Source organism: Mus musculus, chromosome 9 (genome assembly GCF_000001635.26).
Source record: "Mus musculus strain C57BL/6J chromosome 9, GRCm38.p6 C57BL/6J".
In the NCBI taxonomy this organism is placed as follows: Eukaryota; Metazoa; Chordata; class Mammalia; order Rodentia; family Muridae; genus Mus; species Mus musculus.
Genome location: NC_000075.6, coordinates 50,697,125 through 50,718,866, shown reverse-complemented (window position 1 = coordinate 50,718,866; position 21,742 = coordinate 50,697,125). Strand labels below are relative to the sequence as shown.

The following is a 21,742-nucleotide window of genomic DNA, read 5'->3' as shown; positions in this document are numbered from 1 at the left end:
GTATACTGTAGCTATTTTCAGACACATCAGAAGAGGGCATCCGATCGCTCTCATTACAGATGGTTGTGAGCCACTGTGTGGTTGCTGGGACTTGAACTCAGGACCTCCAGAAGAGCAGTCAGTGCTCTTAACCACTGAGCCAACTCTCTAGCTCTCACTCTGGCCCCACTTGCCCTACCCCAACCCTCGCTCACTCTGGCGACTTTCCTTTAAGTAGGGGTTTTTAAGAGCCCGCAGCAGGCACTTGGTAGCAAAGAAACAAAGTCTTTCTTGCCCTTTAAGTGGGAAGTGCAGATACCTCAAGGCCTCAGGGAGACTAGACCCCCAGTTTAGAGGCTGACCTCCACCAAGTTATATGGAAAGGGTGGAGCTGAGACCTGGAGCAGAGCTATCTGACCCTTCGCCTGGGGTAGGTATTGTCCCATGCAGCTGTGAAGCTCGAACATGCTGGTTAGATTCCACTTGGCTGGCTTAAACCAGCATGATTTGTGGTAGACATCCTAAGGCTTGATTAGCCATTTTTAAATATGAATCTGGGCATAATACAAAACAGCCCCAATATCTTATTGTCTCCTCCTCTTCCCTTGGGAGGACTTCCGGCTCCATCCTAATGATGATCTAGACTCCCAGTTCCTGCACTGCCCTCTGCTCCGACTAAAATCTCCACACCACTTCATCAGGACCACATCTGGAACTTACTCCATCATGTTACCTGCACATGAGAAACAAAACAACAGCAACAAAAAAGCCTTTTTCCCTTTTTAGAGAGAGAGAGGAAGGGACTCAGCTCTGTCACCCAGGCTGGCCTCAAGTTCACTGTGTAGCCCAGGCTAATCTTAAACACACAGCAGTCCTCCTGCCTCAGCCTTCTGAGTGCGGTGGTTACAGGTGTGTACTCTCGCACTGACTCTACACCTGGCGTCTTGAACCCTGACCCTGTGCTCAAACCCAGTGTCCACCTCTCATTTTATTAAACGTAACACTTGCATCCCATCAGCCCCTCCTCTCCTCATGTTCTCCATCCTTTCACTCTACCTGCTGCTTTCACCGTCTCTCCCTGGCTGGGACCCCATGACCAGTGACTTCATCTCCAGCCCCTTTTGCCTTAGCGATGCTGGTGATCCCTGCCTACCTCCGCCTCTCCACGAGCCTGTGCTTGGTTCCCTCCGTGGACGGTCCAGGCTTGATGAGCCGTTCTAGAGCACGTTCCTTCACCTCGCCATGTAACTTACTTGTAGCATTGTGCTCTCTGTCCCTGCCTGGCACTTGGTGCTGGGAAGAGGATGTTAAGGGTCTTCCTTGATCACACACTGCCTTGTATATTGAGGCAGCCCCTTGGACCAGCCCTTTTTGGCTAAAGTGTCTAGTCAGTTTCCTCTTGGGAATCCCCGTTGCCACCTCCTGCACTGGCTATCACACTCACCCAGCTGTTAGGTGGTTTACGGTTCTGTATGCTTGTGTAGTAAGCTGAGATGTCATGACGACAATGATGACGATGCTGATGGGTGTGCATGGGTGTGCATGGGTGTGCATGCCATGACACATGTGGTAGTCACAAGGCAACTTTGTGGCACTGATTCTTCCTTTCCACCTTCACAGGAGCTCGGGGGATTGAAATCAGTTCAGCAAGTGCCTTTACCTGCTGAACTGCGTTCATCTCACTGGCCTACCAGTGACAAGCCCCAGGTTTCTTTGAGATGGTAGAAATAGTATATTGTCTGGAGAGAGATGGACTGGATTTACCTGGTTTGGTTACCTTGAGCATGTTGCCCCATATAACAGTGATCCTAATGAGTGGATCCTGTCTTAGTTTGCTCTCTCTCACTGTAATAAAACACCACGGCTAAAAGCAGTGCTGGGGAGAAGAGGGTTTATTTAGCTTATACTTCAGTCTAAATCATCCAGGGAAGCCAGGAGCTGAAGCAGCAGCCATGGACGAGCACTGCCTGATAGCATGCCGCCCATGGCTCACCAGCCTGCTTTCTTCTCCCATCCAGGACCACGGTCCTGCCTGGGCTGCATCACCACAGTGGCCTGGGCCCTTCCACATCAGCCATGAGTCAAGAAAACGCTGTGCAGATTCGCCTACAGGCAATTTGATGAAGATGTTTTTTCTCCATTGATGGTCTCCTCCCAGATATCAAGTTGAGGGGGAAAAAAAAACAACGCAAAGGGGCTCTGATGGCTGAAGGTGACAATGCACATCCCTCTCTCTCTGACTCTCAGGTGCCCTCACTTCCCAACCTTTCCACACCAGGTAACTCCTCACAGTTTGCCTCGCTCGCTCTGAGATGCTTTGGAACACAGGATTTGGGATAAGCACTGAATTCAAGCCTCTATTCTGCGGCTGGCCAGCGCCATGGCTGTAGCTGTACTGTTGTTGTTACTCAGGACCTCGGCTCTCACATCCATCCAATAGGAATGATGATTCCTTGCGGGATCAGTGTGTGTGAGGTGGTGAATACATGAACGCCTGTGGTCAAGTATTTACCGCAGCACCTGGCATGTTGCAAGTGCTCAGCGGAAGGTAGTCATTGGCACAGTTATAATTTCACGTGTAGACGTGCGTGGGTACTTCTTAATGTGTGTCTTCAATGCAGCCTCCCATGTTCTGTGCTCTGAATACGTATTTTGTCAGCTGGCTGGAGGACATCCCCACCCTGGCGTCCTATAAACAGTTCAGACTGTGCCCGGGACTTACCTGCTTGCTTTGCTAGCTGCTCGTTCTCCATGTCACCCCCATCCCTGACAGTGCTGCCGGCCAGCCAGTCCTCAGGCGCTGCTGTCTGGGTCCTTCCTTTCCTTTCGTATGATTTTTCTTACCAAAAACCTACAACCTGAATTTCGTCATGAGAAAACCAGAAATAATAATTAAAGGTCTATGAGGTGGCACAGTGCTTGCCGCTGAGCCTGATGGCTTCTGTTTGATCCCCAGGACCCACATTGGTTCTTTTTTTTAAAAAAGGGATTCAAAGGAAGTCTGCAGATCCTGTCAATGGTAGTTTCGTATTTTGATCATTGTGCTGTGGTTCTCTAGTGGTAACCTGGGCAGGAGTACAGATGGGCAGTTGGTATAGTTAACTTTTTTTGGTTTTTAAGACAGGATGTATGATCAGGCTAGCCTCAACCTTGCTGTGTAGCTAATGGCCTTAAACAGCTGATCTTCCTGCCCAAAGGGGGATTACAGGCAAATCATCACCACGCCCACTTGATGTAGTATTGAGGATTGAACCTCTGCATGGTAGGCAAACTGACTACCTATGAAACCATATCCCCAGCCCACATTTACCTTTTCATAAGCCAGAAATTATTTCACAATGAAAAGTTATTAAAATTTTAAAAATTATCCTTAGGGATTTTGAATGACCCATCAGTGTGAACCAATGGTGTGGTCTGGTGGGAATAAGGGAAGAAGGAAAGACAGAAGAGAGGAGATAAAAAACAGAGAAATGAGTGAGTGAGTCACGTGTCCTTTATACACCATGCTTTGTGGCAGGTGTGAAGTGTCAGGATCTTAGAGATCTTTAGGCCAGAAACATAAGAATCCCGTAAACTGCAGAGACACTCGGGCACTGAGCTACAGCCCTTCCTTGTCTTGCCATGCATCTGGAGAGAGCAGTGTTTATCACAAACTTGCTGTTTGTTACACTCAAATGCGCATATAGACATCGGGGATCCCATTAAAATGCAAGATCTGGTAGAGCTGGGAATACCAAGACACTGCTTTTCCAGTGGAATCCCACGGGATGCTGTTATGGCTGGTCTGAACCACACCGAGGCACTTAGTGCCGAGGAATAGAGCACCAGGGACCCAGGCATCACCTGTGGGAGGGGTGCTTTAGACTAAAGAGCATCCTTCGAGGTTCACCAGAGTCACTTACCGCTCAGAAAGGCATTAATTTAGGAGTGGGGAGGACTCCGACTTTGCCCTGGGTATTACATTCGAATCTCCTATTCATGTTTCACTACCTGGGTGGCCTTGAATGGGTCATCTCACCTTATTCTGAGTCTCAGTTTTTAGTCTTCATTGTAGATAGAACATTTAAATCAAGCAGAGTAACACGAGAGAAAGATGTGTCTAAGGGAACTAGCATAGCTTTTGATCCAGAATAGACTTCCTGAAAAGTGGCAACTCTATACCGTTCCTGCTGCGGATCCCCGCTTGTTGGAAGACCCCAGCTGGGGTTCACGAGAAGTGGTTTGGAACCCCTGATCAGTTTTGCATCCAAGATAATTCGCTTCTTTGCAGCCAAGACAAGGCTATGGTTACTTAAGGAGAAATCATCTTGCTCTACTGAAAACTCACCTGTCCCTCCCTGTGCCATGGGCTTCTGCAGTGACTTAGGTATGGGTCTGATGAAACGGGCAAATGTTTCTCTCAGGAAGCAAATATTTGTGAGCACTAGGTGCTCTACGAGGCAAATTACTGTGAACTGTTGTGACTTCCTGCAGAGATCATATTTCACACCTTAGGACCATTGAGTTCACGCCTTGCCTGCTTTGCTCCTTAACTCTTGGCATTCATGCTGGACTAACGCAGTCTCAGCAACCTGTGCAAACCCTTACAGGGCATGCCTCTTTTAGCAAGTGGGTATGTGTGCAGATGTGTGTGTGTGTGTGTGTGTGTGTGTGTGTGCAGGTGTGTGAGCATGTGTGTATGCTGGTGTGCAGGGATTGTGTGTATATATAGATGTGTATGCAGGTGTTGTGGGTATGTACAGATGTGTGTGCAGGTGTTGTTTGTATGTATAGGTGTGTGTGTGTGTGTGTGTGTGTGTGTGTGTGTGTGTAGGCAGGTATGTGTGTGGTCTGGACAGGTTCATGAGTGTGAAAATGTGTGTGTGCAGTTGTGTGTGTGAAGGTGTTGTATGTATGTATAGATATGCTTGTGCAGGTGTTGTATTATGTGTAGGTGTGTGTGTAGAGGTATATGTGTGTGTGTTCAGGTATATGTGTGCAGGAGTGTGCAGGGGTGTGTGTGTAGGTATTGTATGTATTTATAGGTATGTGTATACAGGTGTGTGTGCATGCAGGTGTGTGTGTGTGTGTTCATGAAGGTTGAATATGCAGGTTTGTGTGCTTGAGAGAGAGAGACAGAGAGAGAGACAGAGAGAGACAGAGAGACAGAGAGAGAGAGTGTAGGGGATGATGGTGGGATGCCTTCTCCAGTCACTCTCTGTTATTTTTTTCAAACAAGCTCTCTCACTAGACCTGTAGTTTTGGTAGACTGTCTGGCCAGTGAGCTCCTGTGACTTGCCTGTCTTCATGCCCAGTGCTGGGGTTGTAGGTGTGCACCACCCACTGTGCCCACTTTTTTATGTGGGCGCTCAGGATCCAAGCTCAGGTTCGTATACTTGCAAACTGTGTAGAGGTCTGAGATCTTTGTTGTGCCATGGCTTGCTTTCAAATTATTGGTGAACCAGTTGAATGACACACACAAGAGTCCTCATTGAGTCTGAGGTATGTGAGAGGTCAGGGAAGGTTTTCTTTAAAAAGTAGTGCTTGAGTTGAGACTTGGAAAAGCATCGGCAGGCAGAGGGAGGTACAGTGGTGAGAAAGTGTGGTGCATTCTGGGAACTGTGTGTGGTCTGGACAGGCTGAGGGGGTGATCCCAGATGCCCCAAGGTCTACTCCTGTTGCACAGCCCGAGTACCTCGGAAAGCAAACCAGACAGGCCTACTGAGGGCAGCTGAGAAATGGGACTTATCCCCAGGATAATGGGAGACCGGGGAAGAATCTTAAGCAGGAATGCTTAGAGGGCGAGTTAAGAGTGGTTGGTATTATATACAGAGAAGTTTAGCCAGTGTGGTGGCATAGCCTCATAATTCCAGTACTTGGAAGGCAAAGACAGAGGAGCTCTAACATTTCTAGGCCCATTAGGAGTTTTACCACCTAGGCGTTACTCTTAATGCCCTGTCTGCCCTTACCTTCTTTCCCTTAAACCAGAGCATTCACTGCAGAGGTGCCCTCGGCCTGGCTGCCCCAGGCAGTCCCTAGGAACATTATGTATCGGCTGCTTTCTGGGCATGGATGTCTGATTCATGTTCTGCAATGAGTGGATGGCAAGGGGCCTTTGTGAGTGAATGGGCAGTGTCTACTGGATTTGAAACTGGATGTGCTATGTCCTAATTCTGGGCACATTGGGGGAAGTTCTGTCACTTCTACCAATGTTACCCATAAAATAGAAATAATAGCAGCTTTATGATGATTTTGGTTTTTTTGTTTGTTTGTTTGTTTACACACACACACACACACACACACTTGGGGGGGGAATCCAATTAGATGATGCTGATAACAATAATAATGATCAGGATTGGCAAGATGTCTCAGTGGGCAAGGGTGCTTACTGGCAAGTCTAACATCCTAAGTTCAATCCCCAAGCCCCACAAGGTGGAAGTAGAACACCGACTCTTACCAGTCATCTTCTGACCTTCACACTTGCATCTCATAATGCGCACGCACACACACACACACACACACACACACACACACACAGAGAGAGAGAGAGAGAGAGAGAGAGAGAGAGAGAGAGAGAATGTAAAAACAATCAACCCTTTGATAAGCATCAATTTTGTGTCAGAACACGGGAATTAGTAATCAAATTAGAATACCAGAAACAGGACTGTAGCTATTGCTCAAGAATAGATCACTTGGCCAGCACATACCAGGCCTTAGGTTCAATCCCTTGGACCACAAAAACAGAACACACCACCAGAAATGGTGTTTGGTTCGTGGCAGGTTCTCAGGAAATGTTAGATTCCTCCTCCCAGTTCCTGCTGGCCACTGCAGGTCCTGTAGTGTCAGTAGCTGATGGAGCTTCGCCTTATTGCTGTCTCCCAAAGACGATGTCCAAAAACCAGCAGAGAAACTAAAGAAGATTTAATTTGAGCCCCGGAAAGCAGCCAGTAATAATTTCCTTTTCACCAAGGAAGTGCTTGAGACTTAGACATCAACTGTATTTTAACCAAATTATAATTTAATATAATTAGCCCTTGAACTTAATTTTTAGATTTAAGATCTTGGGCTCTTACAGAAATAAAACATCTGCCACCCGTACTGTGATATTGTTCCTGTGTGCTTGAGATTTCAATGCATAAATGTCCAGAGTTCAAGATCTGTTAAATGAAAAAAATGGAATGTGCAGGGATGTGAAGGCTTGGGAAATGTTTCTAAGATGTTCCAACCTGGAAGTCTCATGGGTTCCTGGTAGTACAGCGTCCCAGCCTTGTATTGAAATAAAGGAAAACTCCCCTCTGTCCTCAGAGCTCCTGTTCACTTTATGGTTCCCCTTTTCTTCTTTTGCACCAGTCTTACGTAATCAGATCCTCTTTGTCAATATAAAACACAGATTAGCACTAACTCTGTAGCAATCCTAGGATTATAAGCTCAGGAGGGTGGATCTTGCACTGAGTATGGGATGACCAACCCTTCATCGTCCTTTGGAAAGCGACTGTGGGAGACAGAGCTGTGCTTGGGACCTGTCATGTCTGGTTCCACAAGATCAGTTAGTAGGAGTGTCAGGGGCCATTGCATAAAGTCCATGAGGAACTGGGGTGGGATGCCAGCAGCAGTGACTGAGCCTGAATCCTGGCCAGGGACCTGGACTCAGCCTCGATATGCAGAGCACAGGAGGTGGGAGTGACAACCTGGGAACACTGGTCTCTGTCTGTGTCTGCAGTGTTGAACAAGTCAGAGGTCAGCTTATCCCTGCGTGTCAACCTAAAGCTAGGGATTTTGGAACATGCTCTGGGCCTGATATATCTTCAGACCTTTCTCTGCTCCCCGATAGAGATGTCACCCTGTCCCTCACTGTCTTGAGCTGCCTTACAGGGACAGGCTAGGGGATAAGACTGATATGCCATTCTTTCCCTTATCTCCACCTTTTATTTTCCAGCAACAGCTACAGGCCTACGTGGCCTGGGTGAATGCCCAGCTGAAGAAGAGGCCATCCGTGAAGCCTGTGCAGGACCTGCGACAGGATCTCCGAGATGGGGTGATCCTGGCCTATCTCATCGAGATTGTTGGTCAGTTGGCCTTGGACTCTGATGCTAGTGTAGACGAGAGAACTGACTTCTTTCTTCTCCATTCGCCCTTCAAAGCAGGTTGTTCCTTCTTTAGAATGCATGGCAACAGCGTCGGGAAATACCTAAAAGTACTTGCCCTGGTTAATCTACGTGTTGGTCAATAAATGCTGTGTGCCAGGTGCTGTATTGTATGGGAAGATGTTAACTCTGCCAGTGCCCTCAGAGGTTCCTAGTCTAATTGAAAAGACTGGAGAGTGAGGTCTGTTTTATTACTGTCCTTAGTATTCTGATGGAGGGAGGCAGAGGAGGATACATAGAAGAGATGCCCTCCTTAGTCCTAGGGCTCAGGAATGGCAGACCAGAAGAATTAGTGTCTGAATAGGGAAGGACAACATCCAGAAGAACTGCTGTCTGAATTAAAAGACAGAAGTGGGATGGCTAGAAAGTTGGCTCAGCCATTGAGAACACAGGCTGCTCTAGCAGAGGACCTGGGTTCAATTCCTAGCACCCACGTAGCAGCCGACAACCAGTCCCAGGGGAACCCACACTTTTTTCTGCACAATATACATGCAGGCAAAACACTCACACACACACACACACACACACACACACACACACACACACACACACACATGGGGGTGGCGGGAGAAGAAACAACAGGGAGTAGCATTCAGGCCAAAAGAGAAAATGTCACCAGCAAAAGGACTGGCCTCCATGACATTCAGACCCAAGTGTTGAAGGGGTTTGCTCTTCACTTTTGGGGCTGTTCTTCTTATAGCATTATGCCCATGATGTTTGTCCATAGCTTGCTATGATTTCTCTCCCCTGACTAGCAATTAGCCATGATTTAGACTGAGCTTTTAAAGAGGTTGTTACACTGTATTTTGCTTTTTTGGTTCCACGAACCCTAGTCGGATGCACAGAATAAGTTCTCCAACATTTATTATTGGTCAGTTGATGTTGCTTAGTGTCCCCAGAGGTCTGTGGTGTGGAGGGAGCTGCTTTCCACAGGCAGCCTATCTGTGAATACTTTCTTGTATTCACGAGGCAGTAGTAACCACGGCTGCTAGGATGGAATGCTTTCTATCTTGTGTGAATTGATTTGGCCATCATACCCTTAGAAAATAGATATTATCATTCCTGTTTTCAGGAAACAAAAGGAAAAATCTATAAAAATAAATAAAGACTTAAGTATGTGTCAAAGAAAAATAGCCAAGTGTGCGATTGTGATTTATTTGTGATGTGAGTCTGAGTTCGGGCTGAGTGTCCCTCACTCAGAATTCTTGGACCCAATGCTTCAGATTATGCATTGTTAGAAATAAAAAAATGAGTTGAGCATTTACCCAGCTAAGTACTGTGGGAAATCCAAATGCCCCCCAAATCGGGAATTTTTTTTTTTTTTTTGCCACAGTATAATACTTAAAATACATCAGATTTTTAGGCTGGAGATGGCTCAGCAGTGAAGATCTCTCGCTCTTCTTCCAGAGGTCCAGGGTTTGAGTCCCATGGTCCTCTGGTTCCTGGGACTTGGATGCCCTCTTCTGGCCTCCCTGGGCACTGAGCATGCATGGACAGACATATACCCATGTACATAAAATAATAAGAATATTCATATTTTGGGGTGTTTGTGAGTTCAAAGTTGTAGATTATGAATGATAATATATATACTATTTTACTGATGATTTACAAGGCTCAGCAACTTCACAAGTTCACATAACTAAGTATCCAGGAAGAGGTGCAAACCTAGGTCTGTTTTAATTCCAGAGTCCTAGCTGGAAAGAAGTGCAGTCACCTGCACTTGTATACACACACACACACACACACACACACACACTCACACACACACACTCACACACACACTCACACACTCACACACACACACACACACACACACACTCACACTCTCACACACACACTCTCACACACACACACTCACACACACTCACACACACTCACACTCACACACACACACACACTCTCACACACACACACACTCACACACACTCACACACACACTCACACACACACTCACACACACACACTCACACACTCACACTCACACACACACTCACACTCACACACTCACACGCACATAACTGAAAATAAAGTAAAAAAAAAAAAGAATCCCAAAGTCCATCTTAAGCATCTGCCCTCTTTCCTTTACTTAGAGAGGATTTACCTGAGGACTGGCAGGAAATGTAGGCACAAAAGGATTAAGATCAAAAGCTCTTCTACCTGCACTTCTTTAATAGATGCTGTGTTGATGTAAACTTGCATCGTTTCCATGACAGAAGCAGCTAAAAGACAGAAGGGTTTACTCTGGCTCACAGAGTGAAGAGAAGTCCTGCGTGAGGGGGAGGAGTGGTGAGGGCCTTTGAGGCAGCTGGGTCAGGTTGCGGCCACATCCAGAGGGGAGAACAGTGAATGCTGGGCTCAGCTCATTCTCTTCCCCAGGGCCCAAGCCCAGGAATGGTGCTGCCTGCTTATGGGTTTCTTCCCACCTCAGTTAACTTAATTAAGAAATCCTCTCCCAGACGTGGCCAGAGAGGCCAACCTAATGTAAATAGTTCCTCAGCGGAGAGACTTGTCTCCTACGTGATTTTCTATATCCTGTCACATTGATAGATAATCAATGTTAGCCACCACAGTTACCCATCCTCCATCCTGGCAGCCAGGGTTATTTCCGTTATTTCCAGAGGTATTCCATGAACATGGAAGCAGTGTCAGTATGTGTTTTTATTTTCCCAAGTTCCAGGTTTTTAACCAGCCTGAAATAACTGCAACAGGGCTGAGGAGACCGTTCAGTTATGGTTCATGTGTAAGCATGAGGTTTAGACATCACCATGGACTCATGTTTATACAGCCATGCATGGTCACAAGAGTACCTATAACTCCAGCACGTGGGGGTGGAGGCAGAGGATCGCTGTGCTCGCTGACTGCCACCCTAGTCCAAGTAAACAAGACCCCCAAATCTGTCTCAAGGGAATGAAGACTATAGTGAAGAGCAAGTGAGCAGCTTCGTCCATATGCACAGCCATGCACACCTGTGTGTGCACACCGGACACACCTCATGTACACACGCATACACATAAAATACGAGAAAACCTCACGTTCTCTCCCCAGTTTTGTGTCTAGCCTTTCGCTCTTCCCTGAGTTTTAGACATGACCATGGCCTCCTGTTCACCAGTGTCGTTCAAATGTCTTAGCTACAGCCAATCAGCACTTTTTTTTTTTTTTTTTTTTTTTTTTTTTTTTTTTTTTGGTTTTTCGAGACAGGGATTTTCTGTGTAGTCCTGGCTGTCCTGGAACTCACTTTGTAGACCAGGTAGGCCTCGAACTCAGAAATCCACCTGCCACTGCCACCCAAGTGCTGCAGGCATGTGCCACCACTGCCCAGCTTCAATCAGCATGTTTTATTTCCTCACCTATCCCATGCTTCTTATTTCCTTACCCTCCCTGTCCACCTGCACATTCTATCTTTGTCCAGGAGTGCCTCGTGTTGCTGGCCTCTCACTTGTCAAGCAGAGCATTTAGAAGGCTTTCCCGGGGATCGTCCCCCATCCTGTATCACAGCCAGTTCTTAACATATGCCGTCCACTTTGTATTCAAAATATGCTCAGCATCTGATACCTGGCCAGCCATTGACTGTGTTGACTATTGTTCCCAATAGTGTCTCTGCTTCATTCCCTTTATGACCCCCATATCTATACACAGTCAGCTTTAGAAAACCCAAACTAGATAGTGTCACTACCCTGTCTGGAAGTCCGAGATGGCTTTCCATTACCCTCAGAAGAAAACTCAGGGTTGTCCCTGTGGCCCACAAAGCCCTGAGTGACCTTGCTTATGTCTGTGGCCTTTCCTGGGTCTTGGCTCTGATAACTCTACTCTAGTCACATTCAGTCTTTTCCTTTTCATATGAGACAGAGTCGCATGTAGCCCAGGCTGGCCTAGAACTTGCTGTGTAGCCATGGCTGACTTTGATTAACCTGCCAAAGTCATGGGTGTGTCCTTCATGTCTAGCCAGCCATATTGTCTTTTTGCCTCTCAGACAGTCTGAGCTCATCCCATTTTGGGGTTCGCCTGTATGGCTCTTCAGCCTGGCGTGTGCCCTTCTTAAATAGAAACATGGCTTACTCAGACTTTGCAAAGCCATATGATCAGAAATGTCATGATTGCTATTTTTTCTCAGTCTTTATTTTTCCCCCAAATTATATTAAACATTGACTTGCTACATTGCATATATAAAAAAGGAAGGGAAGAGACTCTGTTTACCTTATTCCCTGCTTTCTATAGTGCCCAGAGCAGTGTTTGGCACACAGTGGGTACTTGTGAATATTTAGTGTATTAATCAATGTACACTGATAACCTCACTATGGGCTTCCAGTTGAAAGACTGAAGTGTTCTGAAAGTCTTTCATTTTTCTCTTCTCCAACCACTTCCCCTGGAGCACACACCAGGTCTTACCTCACTCATTTATTAATAGAGAACTTGAGTGTTTGCACCCTCAGCCTTGTGCCTGGCTCTCTGTAACGGTGATAATGTTCTTCCTTCTGATGTATGTGTTGTTGTTGTTGTTTTTCTTCTCCTCACAGCAGGAGAAAAGCTGACTGGAGTGCAGCTGAGTCCCAGTAACCAACAAGAGATGAAGAGTAATGTGGAGAGGGTCCTTCAGTTTGTGGCTTCCAAAAAGATTCGGATGCATCAGACGTCAGCGAAAGGTCAGTTAGTGCCTCATCCTGGGGAAGAAACATTCAGCATCGAGTGGAGAGCCCCCCTTGGCCGCATGGCCCCGGGCCAACAGTTCTGAGCAGACTGGAAGAGGAGTGGGCCCATAGTGTTGTATCATTTTTCCATGAAGACAGTGATGGAGTACTGAAATCCCAGGGCTGCAGAGACATGGCTAGAGGGAGAAGCTCTCCACTAATTTGAATTGAATATAGGTCTGCTTGAATGTGTGTGGGGAAATTAATGGTATAAGAATACATGACAAAATTGAGATATTAATTTTGGAATGTCTCATTTAAATTGTCAAGGATGAAGACAGATTGCGTTTCTTTTTGAGTTCTTTGGGTTTTATGATCAAGTACTATTACAAACCATCATAACTTACATTTTCCCATTCAATTTCCTAGAAGGAACTATCTTATTTCTTCTATTTTTCTTTTTTTTTCTTTTTCTTTCTTTTCTGAGATAGGGTCTTATGTAGCCCAGACTGGTCTTGAAACTGCAATGTAGCCAAGAATGACCTTGAACTTCTGACCTTCTGGCTTCCATCTCCTCGGTGCTCAGATTACAAAACTACACTGTCACCCAGCTAGTGCTGGGGACTGGACCCAGAGCTTTGTGAATGCTAGGCAGCACTGGATCAACTGAGACACAGCTCTAATTCCTCCCAGCCCCCCCCCCCCCCTCTGTGTGTGTGTGTGTGTATGTGTGTGTGTGTGTGTGCATACATATTTTATCATATATATCACTCTTTTTTTTCAAGACAGGGTCTTACTGTGTAGCCCTGGCTGGCCTGGAATTTGCTGTGTCTTAGGCTTTCCTCAAGTTAGGTGTTTCTTCTGCCTCTGTTATTTTATATTCTGGGATTAGAGATATGTACCACATTTAGCTTAAAAAGAAATTATTTTATAGCTTCTTTTTTTTCTTTCTTTCTGTGAGACCATTCCATGCAGACAGAAGGGGCCCTGCAGCCTTTATTTCTGTAGTCTCCTGCAGTGGCATGACCTTTGCCCACGCTGTAAGGAAGCACTCACGAAGGCGTCCTTAGACAGCAGAGGCCTCCTTCTTTTGATGCTTTTTCTGGTTCTCTTGAGCGCCAGCTTCTGGGTCCGTTGTCTGTAGGTTAGTTTGTTAGCATGAGGGCGGAAAGAAGCCCTTCTTTCATGTTGAATAATTGGTGTTCTGGGTGTTTGAAGTTACTCAGGTGAACAAATAGTGACCATTTGGAGCATCTGAAAGAAGACAGCAAATAATCCTTTGCGTACCTTGTCCATTTGAAAGGCTATAGATCCAAACAATGGAATTGTATTCATTTCCATGTATTAACTTTAACCAGAACTTCTCAGAGTGTGTGTGTGTGTGTGTGTGTGTGTGTGTGTGTGTGTGTGTGTGTGTGTTCTTTCCTCTTTTTTTCTAGGGCAGAAAGCAGAGTGCAGTGATAGCTTTGATCCGGTCCCCATGTGGAGTGGGCTTGGGGATCTGGCCCAGTAAAGTGGGCTATTTTAAGGGAAGACTCTACTCAGGGCCTCACTATCTTTTACCTGAAGAGGCTCAGTGTTCCCTAATTAGTCCTGCTGCCTCGGTTTCCCTCCCCCTTAGCTTTCCTTGCCACAGCTGGAATGAGCCAAGAGTACATATCATGTGCTACCTACCACTGTGCATCCGGAAGTCACTTGGAGAAAATCTAGCACCTTTCCTATAGCTCCCCTGGTCCCATAGGACCCACCCTTTCATTCCTCCCCTTTCTCAGCGTTCTCTTCTCCTGCTGAGCTCTGGGGCTCGCACCAAAACGAACTCTCTCGCTTTCTCCACCACAGTGCTGGACCATAGATATATAACACATAGATATATGTCATATAAGTATTTAAAAGGTTTCCAAAACCACATTATAAATAACAAGGGCTGAAAATAATTTTAATAACATATTTTATCTATGCCCATAACATGATCACTTTACCGTGAAGTCGATACTAAGATACTTTACCTTTTATTTTACTTATTTTTATGTGTATAGAAATTCCGCCTTGCATGTATGTCTGTGCATTGTGTGCGCGCCTGGTGCTCTCAGAGGTCAGAAGATGCATCAGCTCCCCTATGACTGGAGTTTCAGATGCTTGTGAGCTGCCATGTGGGTGCTGGGAGTCAAACCTGGGTCCTCTAGAAAGAGTACCCAGTAGTCTTATCTCCATCTCTCCAGCCCCACATATTATCTTTATACTGTCTGAGATCTTTTGCATTCCTCTGTGTGTGTGTGTGTGTGTGTGTGTAAGATATTTACATAATATCTAATTACAGTACTTGCTTAGAGCACATTTCAGTTCAGAGTAGTAGCATTTAAGTGCTCAGTAGCCACATGGTGCCCATAGCTCTCCTAACAGATGGTATCACCCTATTATACTGACCTCTGGAGCCTTGCATGTACCTTTTCCCGGATTCTTCTTATTCCTCTCCTACTAGCTAATAAAGCATCACCCTCGTTCAGCCTCAATGGAGAACTCACTTCCTCTAGTAATACGTCCTTGATACCTCTAAGGTAACTCCCCAGGAACTCCTGAAGTCCCCATGCACCTCTCTTAGCTAACCATTTTATTATGGTACTTTACTGGACTTTCTTTTAAACCTTCTGTGTCCCTCATTGAACGTGGCTTTATGATAATAGAGACAGCCTGCCTGGTTTACTATAATACCGGCGATATATATTAAATGCATCCATCCACAGCCCCTGTGCCCCTCTCAGCACCTTTTGATCTATCTTATCCTTTAGATATTGTGGAAGGAAACCTGAAGTCCATCATGAGGCTGGTCCTTGCCTTGGCAGCTCATTTTAAACCTGGCTCTAGCAGGACAGTGAGCCAGGGGCGAGACTCCAAAGCCCCCGTGCAGAGTCATCAACCACACTGTGCCACCGCTGTGGCCCAAGGAGCCGCTGCTGCTCTGGCTGATGTGTGCCATGACGTGTCACGGTCAGGACGGGATGTCTTCCGATACAGACAGAGGTAAAAATGTGGGGAAGGGGACTGGTTCCTCTCGCTGGTATTGCTTTGCTTAGATAATTACAGTACAAGTAGATGGAAACATCAACCAAAGAGCCCCACACTGCAGAAAAGATAGCGGAGTGGAGGTTTGGGAGGAAAAATCTTAGTGAGAAAAGCTTGGCCTTTTTTGATGACACTGGCTAGTGAACCTAGAGCCCTTCTGCCTGCTGAGCAAGAGCTCTACTCCTGTGTCATACCCTCAGCCTACTTATGTCTTATTTTGAGACCGGGTCCCGTTAAGCTATCCAGTCTGGCCTCAAACTCACTCTGTAGTACAGTCAGGCTCCTGCTGTCTAAACTTCAAGAATAGCTAGGATTACAGGCTCACAGCAGCAAGCCGTGCTAAGCCTCTTCCTCTGAGCTGTTTAGTTTGCAGCTCGCAGAATGTAAGGAACCATGTGTGGAAATTCGCTCTCAGGCTGAAAATTTAAATATAAGTGGTTGGCACAGTGTGTTTTCTTCACTGGGAGATATGTAGTCCATCTGGGGGAGGTTGTGTCCTAGGTTGTATCCACAAGGCCACACTGCCTTGAAACTTCTTGGTAGGAAGTGCTTTGAGGGTTGTGTAGTTGCTAAAGGAGAACATGACCCCAAGGTGAGGTGTCACAGGCGTTGCCTTCACTACTAGGTTTTAAATGACTTAAAAGAAGGCAGGGTTTTTTTTTTTTGTTGTTGTTGTTGTTTTGTTTTGTTTTAAATTGTTCACCTTCTAAATGTATATATTTCTCTCTCTCTCTCTCTCTCTCTCTCTCTGTGTGTGTGTGTGTGTGTGTGTGTGTGTGTGTGTGTGTGTGTGTATGTGTGAATGTGAGATTGTAGACAAGATCTCGCTATGTAGCCCAGGCTGGCTTCAAACTCCTCATCCTCCTGCCTCTGCCTCCTGATGCTGGTATGACAGGTGTGTGCCAGGCTGCCTGGCTCCCTCTTTCATCTTCTTGCCGGCACTGCACACTGAATGGCAGGACATCTGTACTTTCTGCAGAGCTGACCTGACCTGAAGGGCTAACACAGTCCTCTTTTCTGGTCCCCACCCCACCCCGTCCCCACGCCTGTAGGAACGCCAGCGTGGATGGAGAGATTGAGAACCCATACTGGAGTGTGCGGGCTCTTGTGCAGCAATATGAAGGTCAACAGAAGTCCCCATCTGAGTCTAGCTGCTCCAGGTAATCATGGCCTTCCGTTCTTTACCTTTACAGTCTTGGCAGAAAGGTGCATTCTCTGGGGAGTCTGAGTCTTAAGTACCAAGACCAAAAGCAAGAAGGCACCTGTGCGGTTGAGTACCATGTACCTCTAGGCTTGGGCCTGGAAACCTGACTGGGGAAGTGAGGGAGTGAAGAAAGGGCAAACACTAAGGAAATGACCCACACATACACCAGAAAGGTGGGGTCAGCTGGGGTCTGTGCACTCTTATGAGTGGTACTACCTACTGCATGCAGCCTGGAACCCCGGTGTGTTTACTAGTTATAGCACAGAGGGGGAGAGTGAGCTGCTCTTTGTTGGTCTCTAAGTGAACAGTCTCAGGCTGTAACCATCCAACCAAGACTTGCTAGTTTTTGTACACACTGGTCAATCATTAGTAAATATTCATACTTGCCTATTGTCAATATTTGCACTTACGCCAGAGGAAGGCTTCCACAGTTGACCAATCTCGGGGAAGGCTTTGCCAACTTCCCATGGGTCTGAGGCGTTGGTTCCTGACATGACAGTGCCCAGGTCACTCAGGAGTTCATCCACTCCTTACTGTCTACCCATGGCTTCTTCAGCTCCCCACCGCTGGGTGTGGGTATTGCTTAGTGGTAGTGCTTGCCAGAGGTCCTGTGTTCAACCCTTAGTACTGAACCTAACCTCAGTGTGTGCTTGGCATTTGAGGACTAGCTCTCAGAATACCTGTGGGTTCTGTGCCAACAGAAGCATGGGAAACAATGCCAGTGAATTCCCCGCCCACGGAAATGGTGCTATCCCAGCGACAGTACTTAGCTGTGACCACATGGGGGGCGTGACTGGGCCCTTCAGAGTCCAGCCCAGCCCCATGTTTGTGTATCAGCTGCTAGTGTTTATGAGCGTCATTTCCCTGGCACTGTCCTGCAGGCTGAGGCTGAGTCTTTAGTTACAGCCACAGAAGGCTGGAAAAAGCTCCCGGCAAGAAAGGAAACTGTGCAGGACTGACTGACGCGTTAGCATGTCCACATTCGTTTATAGGACTGGGAATTGGGGCACTTTAGTATGCATTTAAGTGGGCTATGGGTGTTTGTGACTCTCGTCGACAGGGTGTCTGCTTCCCTTAGAGCCAAGTGCAGGGGCCAGAATAGGACACTCTGCACTAATAAAAGCCTGACTGGTGCCAAGTATAGTGGCAGAAAAGGATGATTGTCCTGGCTCCTGGAGACTGTGCCCCTATAAACACATCCCTGGCCCACTTGCTGACTTGGTTTTGTTGCTGGGTTGTATTTAACGCATCCTCTGATGATCTTTTCCCTCCTACTCCAATCCAGCACGCTCTGATCTATTTAAGTCTCCTTGTGCCTTACGTGTCTTTTCCATCTTTTTTATTTCCTTCTGCTTTTTTTCCGCTCATACAGTCCTGTCCTGTTTGACAGATGGTTTGCTGATATATTGAGGTCCTGCGGAACTCTTTCCATCATCTCAACATACTGCTAGCCCAGCTCAACTTTAAAATGTTTACATATAATGGGTGTAGTTTTTATTTCTGAAATGGATTTACAACATACAATTCACCTTTAAGCACATCAATGTTCAGTGTAGTGCCTCCATAATTTTGTGTAAAGCCCGTCTCTATCCAGGTAGAGGGCATTTTGACCAGCCCTCAAAGAAACTCTACCATGAAGCAGTAGGTGTGCTTTTAATGAGACTCTTTAACCGTTGCTCTTTTGCTTGTGGCTGTGACTGTCTATGTCAGTACAGAATCAAAGGCAGTTTTGTTGTATAAAGGTCTATTGCTTCCTGCATGTCTGCTGGCCTTTGGCTGTCCTGAGCCTGAGTGTGCCTATGAATTAGAGTCTGAGTCTCCTAGGGGTGACTGCTTCCTTGCTCTAGGCAGGACTCAGATTGTAGCTGGAGCTGAGAGATCAGTGTGAGGGACCCACCAGACATAGGCTGTGTTGGGTCAATGGCAACAGTTCATAGATGTGTTAAAACAGAGTACCTTTCCCTGTTTTCCTCTTTCCTGATTTTGCCGTGTTCTGTGGTATAGAGCCAGCACTCTGCCTATTTCTTTACTGATTCCTCAAGAAAAGAAGAGCTTCTAGCAGGTTCTGCCATTTGCCCACTTCCATCACCACATACTGGCCCCGTGACCCCTAAAAAACAGGAATCCTGGCGATGTTGCAGGTTTGGGTGGAGTGTAGCTGTGAATATATGGTATAGACATCCTGTAGTGTCTCAGGACACCCTCCCCTGCTGCTTCTCAGGGATGGCAAAGCTCAATCCTCCTGTTGCTCCAGTAAACAGGCCAGCCTCTCACTGTATTCAAGCAGAACAATCCTTTAGTGTGTGTGTGTGTGTGGGGGGGGGGGTGTTGTTGATAGTGTGTTGGCGGGGGCGGGGGGGGGCAGCACAGGAACCGCTAGAGGGGAAGGAAGGTGGGAGCCGCAGACAGGCCGGGGTTCTGTAGGTTTGTTGGAGGTTGGGGGAGCTCTAGTCTCCATCCTGCCAGCATCTCCCAATCCTTGGAGAGCGGGGCTGAGTTCTCCAGGTTAGGTCAGTCTTGAAACCGCGCGTTTAAGGAGGGGGGGGGGGTGTCAGAGAGGAACAGCAACGTCTACGCTGCTGAGCTTCTCCGCACCAGGACTGTCAGATCCACGAGGTTTTGCACCGCGCCGCCCATCCCCCGCCGCTTCCCGAGCTCCCATCGCCCTCAGCCCCGCCAGGTCCGGACCGCGCCCCTGGCCTCAGCCTCAGCCAGCACCCTTACCTCTCTGCCCAGAGCTGTCGGCAGCGCTTGGGTCGAAGCCCAGCGCTGCCTGGCCGCGTGTGACAGCCTGGGAGGGGGAGGAGGGGGGGGGTGCAGGGAGGGATCGGGAGGCGGCGCCGAGCGGGAGCACCGCACACCGGACTCCACTCGACGCTCAGCGGGAGCTACCGGAGCCTCTTGCCCCGAGGGAGATAGGTTAAAGATGCGGCTGTCCGGGGGGATGCTCGGAGCCGCGCGACAGCAAGGACCGAGATGCCGCTGCCAGCGACCGGCCGCCGGCGATGGGAGGCGGCTTCCGCTGGGGCTCCGCTGCTGCGGTGTCTGAGCTACCGGGACAGTACGCTTCACCCTAAGGGAGCATCCCGGTCCCTTGGACCAGGACGCCTACCCCTGCCTTTCCTACTTTCTTCGGAGACCTGGGCGAACCGTTCCGCTGGCTGGCTGATCTCTGGAACCGTTCTTCGAGCCCCAGTGCGGGGGGGACATGCCAGAATTTAGGAGTGATGTGACGCTCAGCCTCCCACCTCACCCAGGGAAGCAGGCTTGCTGAAGCCAGAGCCAGGAGGGGACCATGGGAGGGACACAAGTCAAATGGTGAGCTGAAGCCACTTTGGCTCTTGAGGTGGGGAAATGAGGGGAAGCTGGGCCAGGACAGAGGGTCGTGGTTGGTCCCCGACAAGAGATGATTGGGGGCGCTATTTTGTGAGAACAGGCTGCTGGTGTGGGATTAGCGCTACAAAATAGAGTGATTTTAGGAATTTGAGCCGACTCCACACACAGATTCAGTCTGTGTGTCTGCTAATGGAAGCACTTAGAGGGGCGACTGGACCCTTTGATTTCGTCTATTACCCATTTAAAAAATTTATGTAAGTCTAATTTAGCAATATCTTTGTTGGGGTTTGCTGGTTTAACAAATTAATATTGGTGAGATAGTAGATCAAGAAATGTATATATAGTATATATTATAGTTCTCAGGGAGGATTATGATGGTAAATAGAAATTACTTGTTTGTCAAGTAGGACTTTTAAACGAGTTAGGGAGGAGTCCAGGTCTTACAATTAATTAGCATGAAGATTCCTTCCCCAGACCTGAGGCAGAAGATTAAAAGCTCCTTCCTTTTCTAGGATGGTGCTTCTGCTCTGACACACACCTCAGGGTTTTCCTCCCTCCGAGGTCCTTGATCTTGGCCATCTAGTTTCCTAGTCTTACCTCCGTGGCCTTACCCTGGCAGTCTCATTTCAAGAAAAAGAAATGTTGTTTTCCTTTGGCTGCTCCGCCACTCCCCCGGTGGGGTTGGGTATCCAGACGCCCGCCTCCTTCTGCCCTTATATGGGAGGCAACGCTCTTGGAGAGGAGAGGTGGAACTGAGCATGCGTCTGTGCTTTTAGGAAAACCGTTTCTCAGCATCCTAGATCCCCACTACGCCCTCCCTCCGGTTTGTCTCGCATATCCCTCCTGCGGTCCAGCCAGGTGCAGGCAGTGGGGCTTGTTAGCCTAGCACCTTGTCAGCTGAGGAAGAGGAGCAGCTGACAAAGGCTTTGTGCGCCTGGATTCCCAGTTTTGTAAGTGGTAAATGCTGGGGCCTAGGCACTCATAAATCTCTCTTTATCAAGGACACAGCCCCTTTACAGCTTTTTGGCTGTGAATTCATGTTAGCCTAGAGGTCAGATTGCCTAAATAGTGGAAATAGATAAGAGATTTACAGAAAACAGTCAACATTTCTGAACACTACTTGCTGACCACCCTTGCTGGTCTCACCGGTTTGATCTATGCACCTACAGATATTTAGATAAAGCCGCTTACTTTGATCTGCAATGATGTGAAGCTTTAAATTTTTTCTTAAATGTTTTAAGAAAGAAGAGAGCAGAGTACCAACCGGGACATCTCCACTAAAGCTGGTCAGCAGTGGAGACCGGCGAGACACTGGTCCACAAATGCTGAAGTCTGGCTCCTTCCACTGCACTTGTCTTTAGTTTTTCTCCGGTTTCTGGGAAGAGGAAATGTTAACTCCTGCTTGTGGTTGTGAG

At 47.4% G+C, this 21,742-nt stretch overlaps 1 protein-coding gene and 2 long non-coding RNA genes across 15 annotated transcripts in view; 1 reads left to right on the top strand and 2 right to left on the bottom strand.

Moving 5' to 3' along the window:
* Window positions 1-21,742, top strand: part of Dixdc1 (DIX domain containing 1) — a 76,851-nt gene that overhangs the window by 20,736 nt on the left and 34,373 nt on the right. For 5 of the 12 annotated variants that reach the window (XM_017313439.2, XM_017313440.2, NM_001311069.1 and 2 more), the window contains 4 exons: window positions 7,895-8,102; window positions 12,617-12,742; window positions 15,514-15,745; window positions 16,840-16,947. In XM_017313439.2, coding sequence (XP_017168928.1) covers window positions 7,895-8,102; window positions 12,617-12,742; window positions 15,514-15,745; window positions 16,840-16,947 — 674 coding nt within the window. Of the gene's footprint in view, window positions 1-7,894; window positions 8,103-12,616; window positions 12,743-15,513; window positions 15,746-16,839; window positions 16,952-19,406; window positions 20,310-21,059; window positions 21,278-21,742 lie in introns of those variants that run through there. The other 7 variants (XM_030244427.1, NM_001374656.1, XM_006510451.4 and 4 more) reach the window with 6 other exon arrangements.
* On the bottom strand, window positions 1,854-21,637 carry Gm39337. The gene is made up of 3 exons (XR_003948161.1): window positions 21,592-21,637; window positions 2,702-2,837; window positions 1,854-2,085 (listed from the first exon to the last, which is right to left on the bottom strand). It is a non-coding gene; the product is annotated as a predicted gene, 39337 (long non-coding RNA).
* On the bottom strand, window positions 12,197-20,996 carry Gm51674. 2 transcript variants are annotated; one of them, XR_003948160.1, is made up of 2 exons: window positions 20,925-20,996; window positions 12,197-13,981 (listed from the first exon to the last, which is right to left on the bottom strand). It is a non-coding gene; the product is annotated as a predicted gene, 51674 (long non-coding RNA). The 2 variants fall into 2 exon arrangements; XR_003948159.1 differs by lacking the exon at window positions 20,925-20,996 and adding an exon at window positions 19,716-19,796.